We start from the raw sequence: 20499 nt of genomic DNA, 5'->3' as shown, positions 1-20499 counted from the left end.
TGTAGGCTAATATCAATAAAGGCAGAAAAGCCCCCAAAATATATATATATATTTTTTTTAAATGAGCATCTCTACAAAAAATCCTCTCTCTCAGTTGGTTTCTAGACAGATTTAGAGGAATATCTCATTTTAAATTAACTCCTTAACTCCTCAAACTGAATAATATCCATATAAAACACTGCATGTTGTGATATCATTATTCAGTCTTAAACCTCAATATTTGCTCCTCTTCTCACTCACTTTCATCTCACTCCACGCCCTACATGACAAAGAAGACCACACATATACCTTATCTGTCTCACATGAAGACGTACCATTCGCCTGGACGTGTATGCGGCCGGGTTTGGTTTCGATTGAAGGGCTTCCCTTGATATACTTTGTTGCGCATAGTGTCACGCACCAAAAATAACTGACCTACAAGCTCAATGTGCATTGTGAGCTTGTAGATCGGCTATTTTCTGTGAGCGTAAGCGTGTAACTTGATGAAAAGTGTGTGATTTGTTTTCGTTTAATCTTTTGTAAATCTTTTGAAATAATATACATATTTATTTTTAAAAGAAGACACAAAACATGTGCCCCGACTGTTTGGGAAACGGTGTTCTAGAGGACGTTTGGACCAGCGGGCCTGGGCCCGGGCATGCCTCTACAGGGATCCAGCTCTGTGCCTCAGAGGAGCTGTGGACAGGTCAGGAACCTGCCTACCAGTGACATCATCGATAGGCAGGTTTGGTAACTTCAAAAAATATTTCAAATGTAATCGGTTTTTTTTCTTCTTTTTTATCAATGCAAGAACAATGGCTTCTATTTTCAGCAAGAGAAAGGCTGTAGTTTCTATTACCTTGGAATACGTCTGTCCACAGCCCTCCAATGAGACACAGAGTGAGAAGACAGAAATGGTTCCATCTTATAATGAACATTAGTGAGGACCAATTATACTGTACATGTGTTTCTCAACCTTTTTTGGCCCAGTGCCCCCCTATATCCAATATCCAGGTCTCTTATCGCGCCCCCTCACCCAATTACAATTCATGCTAAGTTTTTGCTCTGAAAAGTTTGTTTATTATTGTGTTGTTTATATAATTTAGAAAACTATTAATTGAATGCCATAGGGCCGATTTTATATTAAACTGGACTGTCAGCATGTTATTAATATGTAATTAGCCTATTTTCCGGGGAGCAAAAAAAAAGTAGAATGAGTAGAGTGAGTAGAACTACATAGTCAGGGGTCTAGGACCCCTATGGGGTCCTCAGAGTTACTACAGGGGGGCCACCAAATCGATGGTGTGATTGCATCCCTATTCTGAGGGGCAACATAAGAAATAGCCTATCTACAAGCTCACAAGGCCTTGCATTGCGAGGCGTTGTGAGCTTTTCAAAGAGGTTTGGTGTAGAGGGAAAAAAGAGCAGACCAAGTACAAGTATTTCAAGTATTGAGTGTTCAAGTAGTTAAATTTCTGAACATACACATGAACATGAATCCAACACAAGACTGATGACAGTGCTGTCAAACAAGTCTATGAAGCTATCTATGGAATCTATGAAAACGTTTCATCTGCAACACATTTTTGTCCCTGCTTCATCTCTCTCTCAGTTAAGGGGTCCTTGACCTAAACAAAACATTGAAGACCCCTGCACTAAGTGGTCTCCTTATTGAAACACAGCAATCAATAGGCAATAATTGCATAGAAGAGAATCATGGACTGCGCTCAATCTGATCAATCAATATCTGGTTTAAGAATCCATGATGTCACACTGTCACAGCCACAGCCATGTCCCCCCCCCTCCTCTCTCTCTCTCTCTCTCTCTCTCTCTCTCTCTCTCTCTCTCTCTCTGTAGCTGTTCTCTGTATCTGTCTGGAAGCCCAAGCACGCACGCACGCACACGCAGGCACGCAGGCACACAACGCGCACGCACGCACGAACGAACGCACGCACGCATGCACACACGCACGATGGTAGTACAACTATGGATGCTCAGTACACAGCAGGACTTGATAAATCTTTGTGCATTTGTCACAGTTTGGCATGGTGACGACAGCGTTATGTTCCAACCATCCAATGGAACTACATGTTGCAGTAGCATGGCAGCTAGTTCAGACCAGAGTGGCTAATCAACACATGATGACAGTGACGTCGTGTCGCTTGCCATAAATAACACACTTAAAGGTCAAACAGGGCTTTAGCAGTCTTTAGTATGCTTCCCATGCATCCTTCCACCTGTACAAACCCCATTCAACATTTAGAAATGTGCCATACAGCTACATATGCCAATCTACCATCATCATCCCCAATAGAAAACGTACAACTAATACACAATTCACAAACCAAGCCTCATGTGACTGCAATGTTAATGAAAGGAAGTGGAGGATGAAATGAAGACAATGTGTATGTGGATATATTAAACTGGTGCCCCCCAAGAGCACCTCAGCGCCCCCCCCTTAAAACATACAGGCTACAGTATTGCTTCCAGCGCTCCACAAAGTTCTCTGAGCACCCCTTTGAGAAGCACTACATTTTACAAAGTTGAGGTTAAAAATGGGTGAATTGCTCCTTTAATACATAATAATAAACTGACATAAAAATATGCAATAACTGAAATTATGGAGTATGCGTAGATGTAAATGTATATATGTTTTTTAATACAAAACAATAAATATTAAATTAATCTTTACCTTGACCGTGTCCACAGGAGATGACACTCAACACTGAAAGATATTTGATGAGACAATATCAACATAACAGAAATATTTGCATTTTAAAGGACAACAGATAAGTATACTGAGTGCAGATCTCCGATGTTATACTAAAGGAGCCAATGCTAGAGAATGACTCTGTGCAACGCCCGGGAATCGAACCCTGGTCTCCCGTGTGGAAAGCCAACATCTCAACCACTTGTCTAAAGGGGAATTCCACCTCGGCCGGGGGAGATATTAGACTTTTGGTCAGCAGGCAGAGGCTCTGACTCAGTAATGCTGCATCTGTACTGTAGAGTTACATCATTGTTGTTGACAACAAGGTGAAAACACTGGTCAAGATCCCAAACCAACTTTTGTTTTTACTCTATTCTAACTCAGCAGCTTAAGAAAACAAAATGTTGTTGTTTAAGGGGGTTATCCCTATGTTCCCTGAGTTCATAGATAACATTCAACATATATACATTTCTACATTGAAATTAAACTATTAAAACTACTTCAATAATGCAATTAGTTATATTAGAGATGTAGTAGTTACAGTAATAATAGAGCTAGTAGTAATAATATTGATATGACAGAGCTAGTTGTAATAATATTGATACATCAGAGCTATAGTAGTCATACCACTGATATATTAGAGCTAGTAGTAATAATATTGACACATCAGAGCTATAGTATAAATAAATGATATAACAGAGCTAGTAATAACATTGATATATCAGAGCTATAGTAGTAATAATATTGATATATCAGAGCTATAGTAGTAATAATATTGATATATCAGAGCTATAGTAGTAATAATATTGATATATCAGAGCTATAGAAATAATATTGATATATCAGAGCTACACCATGAATAAAAAATAAATTATAATAATATCATATTGTTTATGTCCCTCAAACGTTTTCCAAAAGGTTTGAGCCTAAATCAAGCCTCAGATATACTCATTCCAACTAACTTCTCTCTGGCTTATAAAGCACTTTCACCTGCAATACCACATTGTCCTGTTTGGCACGGGGTGCTATTGAGACAGTTTGTATGCATGTTATCTTCTGGATCTGTGTGGGAAAAGTAAAAAAAAAAAAAGAAAAAAAAGGGGTGGAAAAAATGTTTTGGTTGGAACTGAAAAACGGGAGGTATTGTACCACGTCACGTCACGTCAGGGTGAAAATCAGTTTGGCCTGTTTTGAGATCAATTTACAGAAAACCCCAGATTTGCTGTGAAAGCCTGAGTGTTCAAACTGGGGTCTTTTTGGGGATAGAAGAGAGGTAGGGGAGACCAAAAACACACAAAAAAGAAAGAAATGTTAAAATTCATGGCGTAGTCCCTTTAAAACGAGTCATTTAAAACTCTTAATATAAGTGAAATGGAATGAAAAGAAAGTTATTTTACATTGAAAAACAACTTGAAAAACATAGCAACTGTTACGCTCTATTGGAGCAAGCACTATTACATGAAGTTCAACTACACTTTCACCCATTGCAATGTAATCTCTCTCACTGTATACTGCCATCTAATGCTCACCTGTTTTAAATCTTAGACCTGGGACATCATTTAATTAATGATAGAGAGTACTACAACATAGTAAGCCTATATCTTCCTTGCTTTTGAGAACACTTTATGGTTATGTCTCAGTGATAAGCTATTAGTTTGTTGTACATCACATTTACAAAATATGATTTGTATTTACTTATTGAAATTATCTTTATTTTGAACATGTTTTACCATAAAAACATTAATAACATTGATGTATTGTCAAACTACATATCATGCCAACAAGATAAGGAAATGATATTATGTACTGTACATCTGTAAAAATACAAAATAAGGATTCTGTTCAGTGAGTTATTTGACATTAGCAAGGTGAACAAAGCAAATTGTAAGTAAATAAAAGCATTACTGATATTATGCAATAGTTAAATATTATTCATTTAAGAGTATTCATTGGCAATAAAAAAGATGCTATTTTAATGTCATGTTCTTTAGCTGCATAGATATATTCACTCCAATATGTTAATGGAGTGAATATGCTTAGAGGAGATTAATATTGCATTTGACATATTGAGTCATGAATTCACGGTCAATATAATATTCAGATTGAATCTAAAACCAGTTGAACCACCGATCCATTATGAGCAAAGATTAAAAGTGCTTGTTATTATATGGCACATGTGTGAAAGTGCTGGGCAATATAAATGACATAGTAGAAACTATATGATCTACACAAATAAAAACAACCACTTTGTAGAAATGACATCCTTCTTCAGTGTAGTAAGTGTGGTCCTGATCCAGCCGTCAGTATACCAGAGCCATGTTTTGAGTCCGATCCCCTCGTCAGGGTTCCAGAGCCATGTTTTCAACTCCAACTTTATGTCTTCGAGGCTGTTCAGGAGACAAGGAACATGATTGAAATAAATACATACAACTCACAACAACTTAAAAGCAGTGGTGTAAAAAGTACTCAAGTGTTTTACTTAAGTAAAAGTATCAATGGGGCGGCAGTGGCTCAGGGGTAGAGTGGCCGGGTAGAGTGAACTGGAAACCCCCAGAGTTAGTGTCGAAGTGTCCTTGAGCAAGACGCTGAACCCCTAATTGCTCCCGATCCCGATGAGCAGGTTAGTGCCTTGCATGGTTTCCTCCGCCATCGGTGTATGAATGTGTGTGTGAATGGGTGAATGGCACAATCAATGTAAAGCGCTTTGGATAAAAGCGCTATATAAATGCACCATTTACCATTTAAAGTACCAAAAGTAAAAGTACTAAAATGTTTGAAAATAGCAGATCTACAAGCTCACAACGCTTTCGTTGTGAGCTTGTAGATCGGCTATTTTCAAATAGCCTAGGGATAAAATGTATATATAATTTATATCTGCAAAGTAACTAGTAACTAGTAGTTTTCTAATAATTGTAGTGGAGTAAAAGTACAATATTTGTCTCTGAGATGTAGTGGAGTAAAAGTAAAAATATAGACAATTGTAAATACTCCAGTAAAGTAAAAGTACCTCAAAATTGTACTTAAGTACAGTACTTGAGTAAATGTACTTAGTTACTCTCAATCTACGATTTGTGAAAAGGCTTGAAAGGGGCCTGCCACACTAGCGTGCCGTTTCCTAAACCAGTGGTTTCAACTAAATTGATATACATTTGGCCGCGGACCCCCATCTGAAAATGTTTTGTTCCAGGGACCCTTTATATATATATATATATATATATATATATACACACACACACACACACACACACACACAAAGATTTGCACACATTTTCAAGATTTAAAAAAAATAGCAGATCAGAGCTTGTAGATCTGCTATTTTTGAATAGCGGTATAGTGGTTTTGAGGTATGGTAACCCCCCAAGGACCACTGGTGGTCCCCGGACCACTGGTTGAGAACCACTGTCCTAAACTATTAGTGCAATATGTAAACTTGTGTTTTGGCATTATCATTCTAAACCTATGTACTCTTAGACCCTATGGAATCCACATGACTGTCATGGCAAATAAGAATTTAAATTCATGTGATGTACCTTCTTTAGCTACAGGAGTGGTTTCAAACCGTCAAGAGGGAAGTTCCCTGTGTAGCTCCATGGGTACACACTCAAATTTAGAACATTCATTTAACGATGGTTAATCGTTTGCTGATATATAAATATATATATATATCGTTGCTGTCCGGCAGAAACCAGCTAACTCCATTTTGACGCTTTTGCATTTTATTCTATAAATCAGGGCCATTGAACACCCTTTACGTCTGTGTGTTGGTACAAAAAATATTGAACCAATGAAAAGCATTAAAAAGCGCTTATGACAAAACCAGCTAACTCCATTGGATCCTCAAACTTTCTGCTAAACCAGCTAACTCCACCAGAGTTAGCTGGGTCTCCGCCAGGTCAGGTAGGTTATTTTGGCCTCCTGGTGGCGCTACAATAGGCCAATGGGAAAAGGGTGCCATTTCTTCCTAGGCCGTGCACGGCAATCGGACACTGCATTCATGATTTGAGGCATTTTGTTCTAAAAATGTGTTTTGCTAAATTTGACCTGCTGGTGGCGCTATAACAGGCCAATGTGAAAAGGGTGGCATTTGTTCCTCAACGTAGTGCAAATGTGCGTTCAAAGTTTCACCGCAATCGGACGCTGCGCTCATGATTTGCGGCATTTTGTTCAAAACGGGCCACTCCTGCAAACTTTAGATGTCAATCTTAGCCAATCAGGATGGAATATGAAAAATCAAACAGATCCGTCTTGATCACCTGACTATAGAGATCATGTGTACCGATTTGCGTGAAATTTGGATCAAAGCTGAAGGCTTAACCCATTGAGACCTGGAACGCATCTGTGTCACTTTTTGATTTGAGGTAAAAAGCATTATTTTACACTTTAGCTATTCAAAAATAGCAGATATACAAGCTCATAGCGCGGCACCGAGTGCCACGCTACGAGCGGCCTTAGTGTGTTTATGTGTGCATGGGTGTGTACCTTCTCATCACATCCACAGCAGCAGCAACAGCGGATGAGAACCAGGCTGATCAGCAGGAGAACCATACCTTCACACAGAATGCAAACAGAACATTGGAAAAAGACAGCAATGTGTACAAGTCTCAGTGGAGCTGCCTCACTGTCATCAATGTGTACAAGTCACAGTGGAGCTGCTTCACTGTAATCAACAGATTGCTGTATCGCAGGCAGTGGTGGAAAAAGTACTAAAATCATTTACAAGGCAGAGGTCACTTTACAGCCCTTACATACACACAGTGATACATGCAAATAGATGCTGATAACTTTAGGAGTAAACACGTTGCACAAAGCACCTTAACCCACTAAGACCGGGACGCATTTGTCTGTCATTTTTAGATTTCTTTGGCTATTCAAAATTAGCAAATCTACAAGCTCATAGCGTGGTACCGAGTGCAGCACTATGAGCTTGTAGATCTGCTATTTTTTTTTATCGTGAAAATGTGTGCAAATCTTTGAATATATATTTTTCAAAGCGAACATTTGTAACACAAATCTTTGCTTTTGGGGGATTCTACAAATGTCTTCTAAATGTCTTTTGGAAAAAACGTGTTGCTATAATCAGTGGTTCTCAAACTGTTTCATGTCAAGAACCACCCAAAATGAAATGTATTTGGCCGTTGACCCCCCCCCCCCCATCTCAAAATGTCTTGTTCCAGGGACACCCCGGAAGCAAAAATTTGAGTTAAAAATGTTTGCTTTAAAAATATGATATATATTCAAAGATTTGCAAAATTTTCAATATTTTTCAAAAATAGCAGATCTACAAGTTCATAGCGCAGCACTCAGTGCCGTGCTATGAGCTTGTAGATCTGTTATTTTTGAATAGCCAAAGTATAAAATAATGGCTAAAGTGGTTACACAGATGCGTTCCTGGTCTTAACCATTTAAAACCGCAATAAAAGATCTGAGTTGCAACAGTAGCCTACTTGGTACGCACTGTTTTCACTCTACACCAAATCTCTTCGCTAAAAAATGCTGATCTACGAGATTGTGTGTGAGCTTGTAGATTGGCTATTGTTTGGCGAACATTCCCCCAGAATAGGGATGCAAAATACTGCAAACTGTCTTAATACTGCCATTTGATTCTTCTTTTTCTTCTTTTTATTTCTTTGTTATTGTTTGCTACTGCTGCCACATTGTGTGAAGAACCAGTACAAAGGACGTTTAAATGAATGCACCTGTACATAAGATGTAACAATAAAGAAAGCTTGAACCATTGTGTTACTTTTGTGGGAAACCATGGGTGAGAGGAGTTAAGTACTAGGAAAACCGACTCCATTTTGTTGTTCAGTGTGTTGGTTTGGTGGTTGTGGGCATCAATGACAGCCACAAATGAAAGAGTAATCCTATAGAGAGGTTACAAGCCTGCTTCCATCGGTCATTATAATATTTGCTATGTAGAAACTAAACAGCTGAATATTCAAAAGTTCAATGTAATTAAAGCAACCATCATTTTTTTGTTAAATAAAAACACTGCATAGTTAGTAGTGTATGTTAATACATTATAACTAGCAGAACTTCAGTGGCTGTAGCTGCTCTACCTGATTTAGAAGGTCTACCTGCCCTTCTATTGAGAAATGTAGATTATGTGGTCGGGTAGGACACCTACTGGTCGACATGAGGTACTGCATTAAAGTAAAAACCGCTCAAACCAGCTCTCCCTTACAGCTCAACCGTAAACATGTTGGTGTTTGTGCAGGGTGCCTGGGTTCGAATCCCTGCCAGAATGGGTAGCAGCTTTAACATGAAACAGGATATTGTTCTGAAGACCAGTGTTGGATAGTTACTAAGTAATACCGTAATATTATTATTGCTTTCCCCAGTAACTAGTAGTGTAACTTATTGCAATAGCCAAAACAGTAATAATGTTACAGTCATTACAGTTATGAATCCAAATAACGCTGAGTTACTGCGGTACAATGAACGTGATTAGTTTTTGACCGAGATAGACTAAATAAAGTCTATAATTTATAGTCTACTTCATGCACATGTGAAAAAAAGATTAGATCTACAAGCTATGAACACATGATGTTGTATTGTTAAAGTGTTCTTTTTGACCCATTTAGACCGGGAACGCATCTGTCATGTTCCTTTGGCTATTAAAAAATAGCAGATCTACAAGCTCATAGTGCGGCACGAGTGCTGTGCTATGAGCTTGTATATCTGCTATTTTTTGAAGAATCATGAACATTTGTGCAAATCTTTGAATATATATATTTTTAAAGCGAACATTTGTAACTCAAATTCTACAGATTCTACAAATGTCTTCTAAATCCTAACAGTTAAAAAAAAAAACATATGTTTCTATATCAGTGGTGCTCAAACTTTTCATGTCAAAGACCCCCAAAATGATATGTATTTGGCCATGGACCCCCATCTCAAAATATGTTGTTCCAGGGACCCCCAGAAGCAAAGATTTGAGTAAAATATATATATAATATTTATTATATTATATAATATATATAGATTAAAAGATTTGCACACATTTTCACGATTAAAAAAAAATAACAGATCTACAAGCTGCCGCGCTATGAGCTTGTATATCTGCTATTTTTGAATAGCCCAAAGAAATCTTAAAATGACACAGATGTGTCTTAATGAGTTAAACATGTGCCCTCTTGCTAATTATTGGATAGCAAAAGTAATGTAGTAATATAACTTGGTAATGTAACTATTTACTCTTGATCGCAACTAAGTAATAAGTAATGCATTTGCATGTTTTATTTAAGTGATTAACTTGCCCACACTTGCTCAGGACTAGCTTACCAATAAAGATGAAGAAGACAGCGCAGGAGCCAATGTCCCAGTCAGACTGGAAGAACTCTTTGGATTCGAACCTGGACACAATGTCATTGAACTGCTCCTTCACCTCTTCTCCCAGATCCCTCTTCATCATCCCCATCGTCACTGTAGCACAAACTACACAAGGCATACATGACAGTGAAGAACGGTGCCCTGCACCAGTGGTTCTCAAAGTGGGGCCCGGGGACCCCCAGGGGTCCATGGGGGGGTTCCAGGGGGTCCCCAGCAAAATGTGTTAATGTGGCATCACAATCATTTTAACCACTTTAACCTTTTATATACTTTGGCTATTCATAAATAGCAGATATACAAGCTCATAAGCTTGTAGATCTGGAAAGTGTGTGCAAATCCTTTGAATATATATATATTTTTAAGCGAACATTTGTAACTCAAATCTTTGCTTCTGGGGGGTCCCTGGAACCAAATATTTGAGATGGGGGTCCGCGGCCAAATACCTATCATTTTGGGGGTCCTTGACATGAAAAAGTTTGAGAACCACTGCCCTACATCAGTGACTTTTTCATGTCAAGGATGCTCACATTGATATGCATTCTGGCCACAGACCCCCATCTGAAATTATTTTCAAGCGAAGATTTGTAAAAACAACATCTAAATAATTAAAACATTTTCAAGATTTTTCAGGACACGCTGCTGCTGTGAGCTTGTAGATCGGCTATTTTTAATAGCCAAAGTATACAATATGGTTAAAGTGGTTAAAATGATTGTGATGCTATATTAACTAATTATGCTGGGGGACCCCCTGGATCCCTCGGTGTCCCCGGACCCCACTTAGAGAACCACTGGCCTACATCAGTGGTTCTCAATATGGCGTTCGGGAACCCCCAGGGGTCCTTGAAGGTTTTATACCTGTGACAGGTATTATGATCAAATAGAATACTCCATGACCAAATGTATCAATTGTTTAATTTGTAACCTTTATGAACTTGGATTAATACATTGATAAAGAAAGTGATTGAAAGCACAGTGCCCTGTGTGCTGAAAAAAAAGATTCACTGATATTGGTCACAATAGACACAACTAAATGCACTTGCTAAATAAGGTTTGGAGTAAGGAAATATCGTCTGGTTTGTGATGTGTGACTACAACAACACAAAATTTGTTTTAATTTCCAGTCATCCGATCTGTCATGAACACAACTTAAAGTTTTTTTTTTTAATGCATCTTTGTTTTGTTTGTACATAGTGTTATTTTCTCTGTATTTTGTGTTGATATTTGAACTATATACTATATACTATATATATATGAACTGAATATAGTTGCTACTATATATGTCTATGAAATGAATAGCAAGGACCTCAATGGAAACAAGACTGCAAGGACATTTTTGGACAGACCTTTTAGTCAAAGTATTATAAATGTAATTGTGATGTTTACATTTTTTGCCTAATAAAATATAAAAAACTGAATTGGGACACACACAATTAAGGTATAATAAGAGAACAAAACATTGGAATGACGGTTTCCCCCTTTTTAAATTAAATGTTATTTAATTTAATTTCTTGTTCTATAATTTCTTATAGAACAAACTTAAATGTTACATTTCCAGTGTTTAGTAGTATTTAGGACATTACGAGTTACAAATGTAGACCTGTTCTGAAAATAAATAAAACCTACTAAAATAATGATAAAAAAATTTCAACTTGGTTATGCTATATATATATATATATATATATATATATATATATATATATATATAAATTAGGTCAAATATAGTCAACATGAGTTTTTCTATTATCTGAGGAGTGAGGACTGTGAAATTTATTTTTTTATTGCATTTTGTATCAGCCCTAGCCATGGTTCACATGACGCTCGTCAGTCACAAGCGTCATGGAACCACTTGATCATGGTTTTCAATTTTTTTCACATTCACAACTGCTACATAAACGTTCAGATTTCAAATATAAAGTGCTGACCCCCATGCCACGGATGTAACAAGTTGAGCCGCAAAAGGTACAAGTACCTGTATATTCCGTATTGTTCAATAAAAAGCTTTTTAATCCGATCGCCGTCCATTTTCTCCGAATTTTCTCCGATGCTTTCAATTGCGCGACACTACCGGTTGGGGGGTGTATTGCACTCTGATACATTACAAAAAAATAATAGAAAATGGCCGCCGATTGGATTCAAATGCTTTTTATTGAACAATACGGGAGATACGGGTACTTATCGCGGTCCGGCTCAACTTGTTACATCCGTGGCATGGGGGTCAGAACTTTATATTTGAAATCTGAACGTTTATGTACATGTGAGAGTTGTAAATGTAAAACAATTTAAAAAACAGGACCAAGTGGGTCCATGACTGGCATGGTATGACAGTTATGTTTCAGGGCTATATCATACCAGCTTTAATTTCTCTGACCTCATTGGAAAAGAACAGAGAAATAACTAATAACCTATATTGGTTTTTGCTCAAGTAGGCTAGTAATCACATTGCAACATTATACATCTTACATCAAATGAATCCAAAGAGTAATCCTAGTGTCTAATCTGTTCTAAGCCTGTTTAAACATACCTGTCAATGTTGTTTGGTTTAGTTGCTTTGTTTCCTGGTTAGAAATCACCTGCTTTCTTGACACACCTGTTGGCGGAGAAGCACTTTGCAGTACGGCGGTGCAGCGCGCGCCTAAAAAGAACAGATCTACAAGCTGTCAACGCATCGCGTCGCGACGCGTTGACAGCTTGTACATCTGTTCTTTTTTTTTCTTTAGGCACGTGACACCCTCGGGCCAACCAACGGTCGGTCTTTGTGTGAACACTTATGACGCTCCTCTGTCACAAGCGTCATGGAACCACTTGTTCCTGGTTTTTGATTTTTTTTACATTCACAACTCTTGACTTGCACGTACATACACGTTCAGATTTCAAATATAAAGTACTGACCCCCATGCCAAGGATGTAACAAGTTGAGCCGCCAAAGTTCTAAGTACCTGTATATTCCGTATTGTTCAATAAAAAGCTTTTTAATCCGATCGGCAGCCATTTTCTCCAAATTCTCTCCAATGCTTTTGACCATGCGACACTACCGGTTAGAAGGTGTATTGCACTCTATGATACATTAGGAAAAAAAAGAAAAACGACATAAAATGGCTGCTGATCAGATTAAAATACTTTGTATTGAACAATACGGAAGATACGGGTACTTAGAGCAATACGCTTCAACTTGTTACATCCGTGGCATGGGGGTAAGATTTTTATATTTGAAATTTGAACGTTTATGTAGATGTGACACTTGTCACATCTACATAAACGTTCAAATGTAAAAACATCGCAAACGAAGAACAAGTGGTTCCATGAGTGTCATGGTATGACAGTCATGTTTTCAGGGCTAGAGTTGAACATGACAACCCACAGAGGACGCTGTTTTTCAATAGTTTTTTTGTGCTGTTTCCCCTTAACGTTACGTCACACATACACATCCTGTTTACGTGGAAGCAGGAAGTGTCAGTGTGTAGCTGGAGGAGCTTGGTTGTTGTGGACGATCATCATCATGTCGGAGCCGGTTCCAGCTCCTCAGTCCCTGCGGGTCTCGGAGATCCGGGACCCGGCGGCGCTGTTCGAGCGCTATGGCACGGAGGAGATCCGCGGCGTGGAGCGCAGGGTGCGCGGCGAGATCGAGCAGAAGAAGGAGGTATAGTATAGTAGTGTGTATATCTGACTGTCTCTGTCTCTTATATGTCATCATGATTTGTGTGCGTGGGGATCTCATTTTAAACACGCTTAGTGCTTTATGAGCCTTCCAGTTTAGTATACCTTGTATTGTGAATTTGTACTTTCATGTACTGTTGTTCTCATGTCTTACTAAATAAAGTACATCAATCAATCAATCAATCAATCAGGAGCTGCGGCAGATGGTGGGCGAGAGGTACCGCGACCTGATCGACGCCGCCGACACCATCACCCAGATGAGGGAGTGCAGCGAGGGTGTGGTGCGCTCCGTGAAGGACATGAGCCGCTACTGTCACCGCCTCAAACACCACCCTGTCACTGTGTCTGTTAACACCACCCTGACACACAATGTAAGTACTGTCTGCTACTGTCACCGCCTCAAACACCACCCTGTCACTGTGTCTGTTAACACCACCCTGACACTCAACGGAAGTACTGCTACTAGCGTCACCACCTCAAACACCACCCTGTCACTGTTACTACTTGTAAGCGCCCTCGATGTAAATGATGAAGCGGATTGGTTTCAACGGGTGTTTTATTTTTCTTGGAAGCACCATGGATCAACACCGTGAAAACTATGAAAAATAGAGAATAAATACTTTTACAAATGTATCAAATATTTCATAGTTCCATTCAACAATAAAAGCAGTGCATTTGAATTAATTACTTCAGTACAATTCAACAATAAAATACTTTAGTTGATTGTCAATATAAGTAAAGTAATTTAACATAGAAACCCAAGCAGACATAAAGCAAAATGCACCATAACCAAAGAATCATATACCTAAACAAAACAAACAAAAGTAATTAAGCCCAAAGTAAATAACAAATGAAAACACAAAACAAACAATCCTATACCTTGCTCCGGCTATCGAGGGGCTAACATCTCTGTTTGAATGCCACCTGGAACCATCATTCATTGTCACCCATCATAAACAGTTGCATGTCAACACTGGTCACAGCAGGCACTGTGGAAAATACAAACTGCTCAGTACACTGAAGCTACACATGTCCGAGTTCAACATTTACCGAAATAATGAGGCATTTCCAACAAAACATACCGTGTTGCTCTGCTAGGCACACACACACGCCGTCTCTCTGCTGCTGTAACTGACTGAGTTGTGAAAGGAATGGGGTGTGTGAAGCGAGCTAGTTTAAATGCGTGCCGGTGCGGTGACAGGACGTTTCAAAATAAAGGTAAACCAAAATACAGGAAGTATCAAAATAAAGGTATCCCAAAATAACGTAAATAAACAGAGCAACTTCAAACCAAAATAATTGAAGTTAAAAACAGCAAGTGTCGGGGACACTTACACTCCCCCCAATCATGTTACGGGGTAACTTATTCTGAAAACATGATTCACAACAAAACCCATCTTTTACAGGCTTTATTTATTTGAAGAGCCCACTATGCTCCACCCCAACACGGTTCTTTGGGCGAAGGGATCGTTATCGTCTCCGGTGATGACCTTGAGAGGTGCCAATGCTATTGGGCAGTCGTTTCCAATCAGGAGGCCAACTTTGCAGTCTTGAAGTGGAGGCAACTCGTTTGCAAGATGTTTTAAATGAGGCCATTGTAGGGCAGTGTTCTTGGTGGGAATATACGACTTGTGTACGGGAATAAAGTTGCGGGTGTAGGCGTGTTGTATTTGGACTCGTTTCTCGGAGGACAGACCTCTAACTTGCAGTCCTCGAACGTTCTTACTGGCAGTGACCGTGTTAATGGCTGTCATGGTGCTGAGTTTCAACTGCACAGGCTGAGTCTTCACCTTCAGCTCTTCAAGGAGGTCTTCTAACACAAATGTGGAATCGCTCTGTGTGTCGAGTAGGGCGTAGGTTAGGATTTCTCTCTGTGGCTCCTCTGTCGACGACATGAGAACGGGAACAATACTTGAAGTGGCAGAAGCGCTTTGAAACACTGTGTGCGTTGTAGCAGTATGGACCTCCTGATCCGAATGATTATCTGTGGAAGTGGACTCTGTCGCCATTTCTCCCACAGGTTTCTTGACTCCGTCGTCATGTAGACAGGTCGGATGTCGTCGACTACACACTCTGCAAGTATGTCTCTTAGTACATTCTTTACTGCCATGTCCCCGCCTTAGGCATCCGAAACAGAGGTGGTTTTCGAAAATGTGTGCCTTTTTCTCTTCCATTGGCTTATTTGCAAACGTGGGACAGGTAGCGATGCCGTGCGCTTCCTGGGTACAGATGGGGCAGGTGAATGAGGGTTTGAAGTTTGAGTCGTTATTTTGGGTACTGGTATGGAAAGCGCTGGTTTTTCTTGGTGTTTTGTCGTCCGTAGACCGCTGATGTACCAGAAAGGGAGAGGCGATGGGGTTGCAAGCTATGTTTGCTTCTGTCTGGATGTACTTAACAAAACATGAAAAGTTTGGGTAATCCCCAGATTGATCCAGTTCCTTCACCACCACTCTACTCCACCTACGCACAATCCATTCAGGCAGTTTTTGGAGGATTTTATGGTTCTCCTCACAGTCATTCAATATGGATAGTCCTTTAATGTGTGGCATTGCTTCAAGACAGCTTTGTAAAAAGTCGGAAAATTCTCTGAGTGCAAAAGGGTCCTTTGGGCTGATGTTGGGCCACTTCATTACTTTATCCCGAAAGGCCTTTTGCAAGATGAAAGAGTTTCCATATCTCTCTTCTAGAACCCTCCAAGCTCCCTGATACGCATCCTCAGAATTTCTATAAAAGAAGCCTTCCACAGCCCTGAGGGCTTCCCCAGCTAAATAGTGTTTTAAATAATACATTTTTTCGCTAGAGGGTATTGGCTGTCGATCTATCAATGCCATAAAGGCCATTCTCCAGTCCAAAAACTCCAATGGCTCACCGGAAAATATTGTTGGCTCTGGGGTGGGGAGGCGATTTATACTTAGTGAGTTTATGAGTGATTGCGTGAAACTGTTTGTATCCAAAGTAGCTGCTGTATTAATGGGCGTTTGGGATGTTGCTGGCTTTGGGTTTGAATTAAGGTGGGGACGTGATGATGTGTTGGGGGGAGCAGAGGGTGGGTTGTTGCAGTGATCGGCAGCACCTTCGAACTGTTGGTAAACTTGAACCCGTGCTGCTGCCACTCGGATGTCCCTTTGCGCTTTAAGTTGCTGTAGCTTTGTCTTTGCCTCTTGCAGTTTGGCTTCTTGGTTGTGGATCTCCTGCAATGCCTTGGCCGCTTCTTGTTTGGCAGCGAGATCTGCTTCTGCGTCGGCTCTTTGGGAGGAAGTGTTGGATTGATGGCTGGAGTTGGATTTCGAGTCGTCGCTGTGTACTATGGAAGGGGGCTTGGGAGGGTGTAGAGGATGGGTTCCACGGGAATGCTTACGGTTTTCGGCTGATGCGTTAGAGACAACAGTTTCTGTGTTTGTGTGTCCGAAAATTGAGCCATAGTCTCCTTTATTCAAGGCCATCCTGATGCGTGTTTTTGCGAGCTGCTCGTTGAAGGGTTGATTAATAGTTTGTAAGTGTTTTTCCACAATTTCGTTGATTTCCGAGGTGACAATACCACAGGCGTCCATTTTCTGTACGATGTCAGGAGTGGGGGTGCAGTTGCGTTGAATTGATTTGTAGCATTCATTAATTACAGTGTGTTGGGTTTGAATAACCTTTTTCATGTCACAAAGATCCTCCTCTGAACAAAATGTTTTCAACGCTGTTCGAATGGGTTTGGCAGATTGCACCCAGGTGTCATACGCTTTGGTAAATGCTTTTTCATGTTTCTTTGTATTCTCATCATGCATCATTTGACCCCTTTCTGTAAAGGTTTTTTGTCGAGTGCTTAATTTTACCAGTGATGCACTGGACTCTCCCTCTTCAGGTTCATTAACGTCCAGTGTGTCACATGTTAGCTTTTCTGGATTTATAGGCTTTTCTGGATTTACAGGCTGCTGCATGTTAACAGTCGTCTCAGAGATTGACATTTTCTTTGGATTGTTTGATCACTTAGCACTTCAGAGGGTATGACGTTCAGAGTATATACACACACATACAACAAATTTTGAATCCCAATAAAGAATGATGTCAAAGCAAATTAATCACAATGTATGTGAAATTACCCCTTTAATGTTGGTAGGCCAACTCTGTTTGAGAAATACCTTAGACCAGAAAAGCACATTCAAAACCCTTCACCTTGAAAGACACATTGGATTTTCCCATATTTTTTTTGTTTGTTTTCTTCTTTATTGTCCTCTTTAGAACCTTCAGTCCAGCAGTGAAATGTAGTGTGAGTAGCATGAGTGTGACAAACTTGTGAAGATGGGCCGGTGGATTGAAGTACAGGGTGGCTGTAGTTGAGAAGGAGGTGTCGACGTTGAGTTGCTTCAGGGTCAAGTTTTCACTGTAAGCGCCCTCGATGTAAATGATGAAGCGGATTGGTTTCAACGGGTGTTTTATTTTTCTTGGAAGCACCATGGATCAACACCGTGAAAACTATGAAAAATAGAGAATAAATACTTTTACAAATGTATCAAATATTTCATAGTTCCATTCAACAATAAAAGCAGTGCATTTGAATTAATTACTTCAGTACAATTCAACAATAAAATACTTTAGTTGATTGTCAATATAAGTAAAGTAATTTAACATAGAAACCCAAGCAGACATAAAGCAAAATGCACCATAACCAAAGAATCATATACCTAAACAAAACAAACAAAAGTAATTAAGCCCAAAGTAAATAACAAATGAAAACACAAAACAAACAATCCTATACCTTGCTCCGGCTATCGAGGGGCTAACATCTCTGTTTGAATGCCACCTGGAACCATCATTCATTGTCACCCATCATAAACAGTTGCATGTCAACACTGGTCACAGCAGGCACTGTGGAAAATACAAACTGCTCAGTACACTGAAGCTACACATGTCCGAGTTCAACATTTACCGAAATAATGAGGCATTTCCAACAAAACATACCGTGTTGCTCTGCTAGGCACACACACACGCCGTCTCTCTGCTGCTGTAACTGACTGAGTTGTGAAAGGAATGGGGTGTGTGAAGCGAGCTAGTTTAAATGCGTGCCGGTGCGGTGACAGGACGTTTCAAAATAAAGGTAAACCAAAATACAGGAAGTATCAAAATAAAGGTATCCCAAAATAACGTAAATAAACAGAGCAACTTCAAACCAAAATAATTGAAGTTAAAAACAGCAAGTGTCGGGGACACTTACACTACTGGAATAGCCAACACCACCCTAAGTAATACTACTGTCACCACCTCAAACACCACCCTGGCTGTCACTGTCCCTACTGTCTCTGCTGGAATTAATAGCTAATACTACCCAATGTAAATACTACTGTCACCACCTCAAACACCACCCTGTCACTGCTGGAAGAGTCAACACCACACTGACACCCTGAATGATGTTTGTATGAACCACCTTATATACTACGACCTACTATCCACAAGTGATTTAGAGGGTATCCATAACCTCTAAGTTGCAATTCCTTCCATTTGCAGCCCTCTTTGTGAGGTAGAAAAGTATCTGATTAACAACGATAAACTCACCAATATTGCACCTATATGGGCAGCTTGGATTATCCTCTTTGTCCCTTTAAGCCTTGCTTTCAGAATAATACACAGTTTATAAGCAACTGTATGTCGATACACTATGTGCATTAATGTTGGTGTTATTTCTCTGTGTTTTACATAGGGGTGTGCCGATACACTAATTTCACGAAACGATATTGGGCTCACAACTTCGATACGATACGCACTTTTTTATTATGAAAATATATGGGGGAGAAAAAAGCAAATGCAAACAAATAATTCTGTTTTTGCATTATTCAGACATGCAAACTTGTAGCTTTTCAGCTACAATAGCCGTTTTGAATCCAAATAGGGCAATAGTGTGACACCTGACCCGAAAAAAAACATGTTGTCACCCTTTTCACCTCGGGGCTGTTTGCATGCCTGATTATTATTATTGTAAAAAATATATATATATATATATATATATATATATATATATATATTTTTTTTTTTTTCAAAACGATTTTTTCCCCCCCCAAAACGATACATATCGTCACGAAAACGTATCGCGATATATCGCGGGACGATATATCGGCACACCCCTAGTTTTACACAATGTGTAATGCATTACCTGTGTTTATTGTGGAGGACAACCATCATCAGTGGAGACTATATGGGGTCCACACACCCAGTGGCGTTTGGTGGAGTCTAACGTTGACCGGGCCAGAACCGGTTTGACGGCTAAACTGTTTTTTAATGGCCACTCATTAACAATTCGGCCGAATGCAAATGAGCCCCACTTGAAAACAAAGGCAACTTTCTGTGCTACAACAGAATAGGGTGAGGGGCTGCTAATGTTGATTTTTAGTTTTTTCCCCCTGGATCTTGGGACAAGCTGGGTTTACAGACCGGGCCATGGCCTCGTTGGCCCCAATGACGATACGCGCCTGCACACACCTGCATGTGCTCATTAGAGTTTATATTTTCACACTCACTCCAGAGGGCCACATTGCTTATACTGTACAGAAAGCAGTACAGAAACTTGTACTTGTAGATCATCTATTTCTGCTCTTTTTTTTTGCATGTATTAAATTATGAAATACTTTGTAAATTTAAGTTGTTTGTCATATCTGCTCTGTGCCATTTTTTATTAGGAACCCTAAAAGGCAAACAGAAATTAAAATTGTATGCATACGTTCCAATGTTCAATGGCCAAACACACAACTAAATCGTTAATCGCAATTATTTGAGTGACAATTAATCGTCAACTTAAATGTGTAATCGTGACAGCCCTAACTAGCCTGAGTCCTGTTATTGTGTTT

General features: G+C 39.5%; 2 protein-coding genes across 2 annotated transcripts in view; one reads left to right on the top strand and one right to left on the bottom strand.

Annotated features, from left to right (window-relative positions):
* Positions 1-4385: 4385 nt before the first annotated feature.
* On the bottom strand, positions 4386-12603 carry smim22 (small integral membrane protein 22). The gene is made up of 4 exons (XM_080447125.1): positions 12543-12603; positions 9974-10114; positions 7169-7236; positions 4386-5076 (listed from the first exon to the last, which is right to left on the bottom strand). The coding sequence occupies exons 2-4, from the start codon at positions 10107-10109 to the stop codon at positions 5029-5031; spliced, it is 252 nt and encodes an 83-aa protein (XP_080303251.1). The 5' UTR covers positions 10110-10114; positions 12543-12603; the 3' UTR covers positions 4386-5028.
* Positions 12604-13468: 865 nt separating this feature from the next.
* cog1 (component of oligomeric golgi complex 1) overlaps positions 13469-20499 on the top strand; it is a 51109-nt gene continuing 44078 nt past the window's right edge. The window contains exons 1-2 of the mRNA XM_080446455.1: positions 13469-13658; positions 13867-14046. Coding sequence (XP_080302581.1) covers positions 13518-13658; positions 13867-14046 — 321 coding nt within the window. The 5' untranslated portion in view covers positions 13469-13517. The remainder of the gene's footprint in view (positions 13659-13866; positions 14047-20499) is intronic.

This window comes from Gymnoscopelus braueri, assembly GCF_963280865.1.
Source record: "Gymnoscopelus braueri genome assembly, chromosome: 13".
Classification (NCBI taxonomy): Eukaryota; Metazoa; Chordata; class Actinopteri; order Myctophiformes; family Myctophidae; genus Gymnoscopelus; species Gymnoscopelus braueri.
Note: the sequence above shows the minus strand (reverse complement) of the source record. Positions and strands in the feature narration are given on the sequence as shown.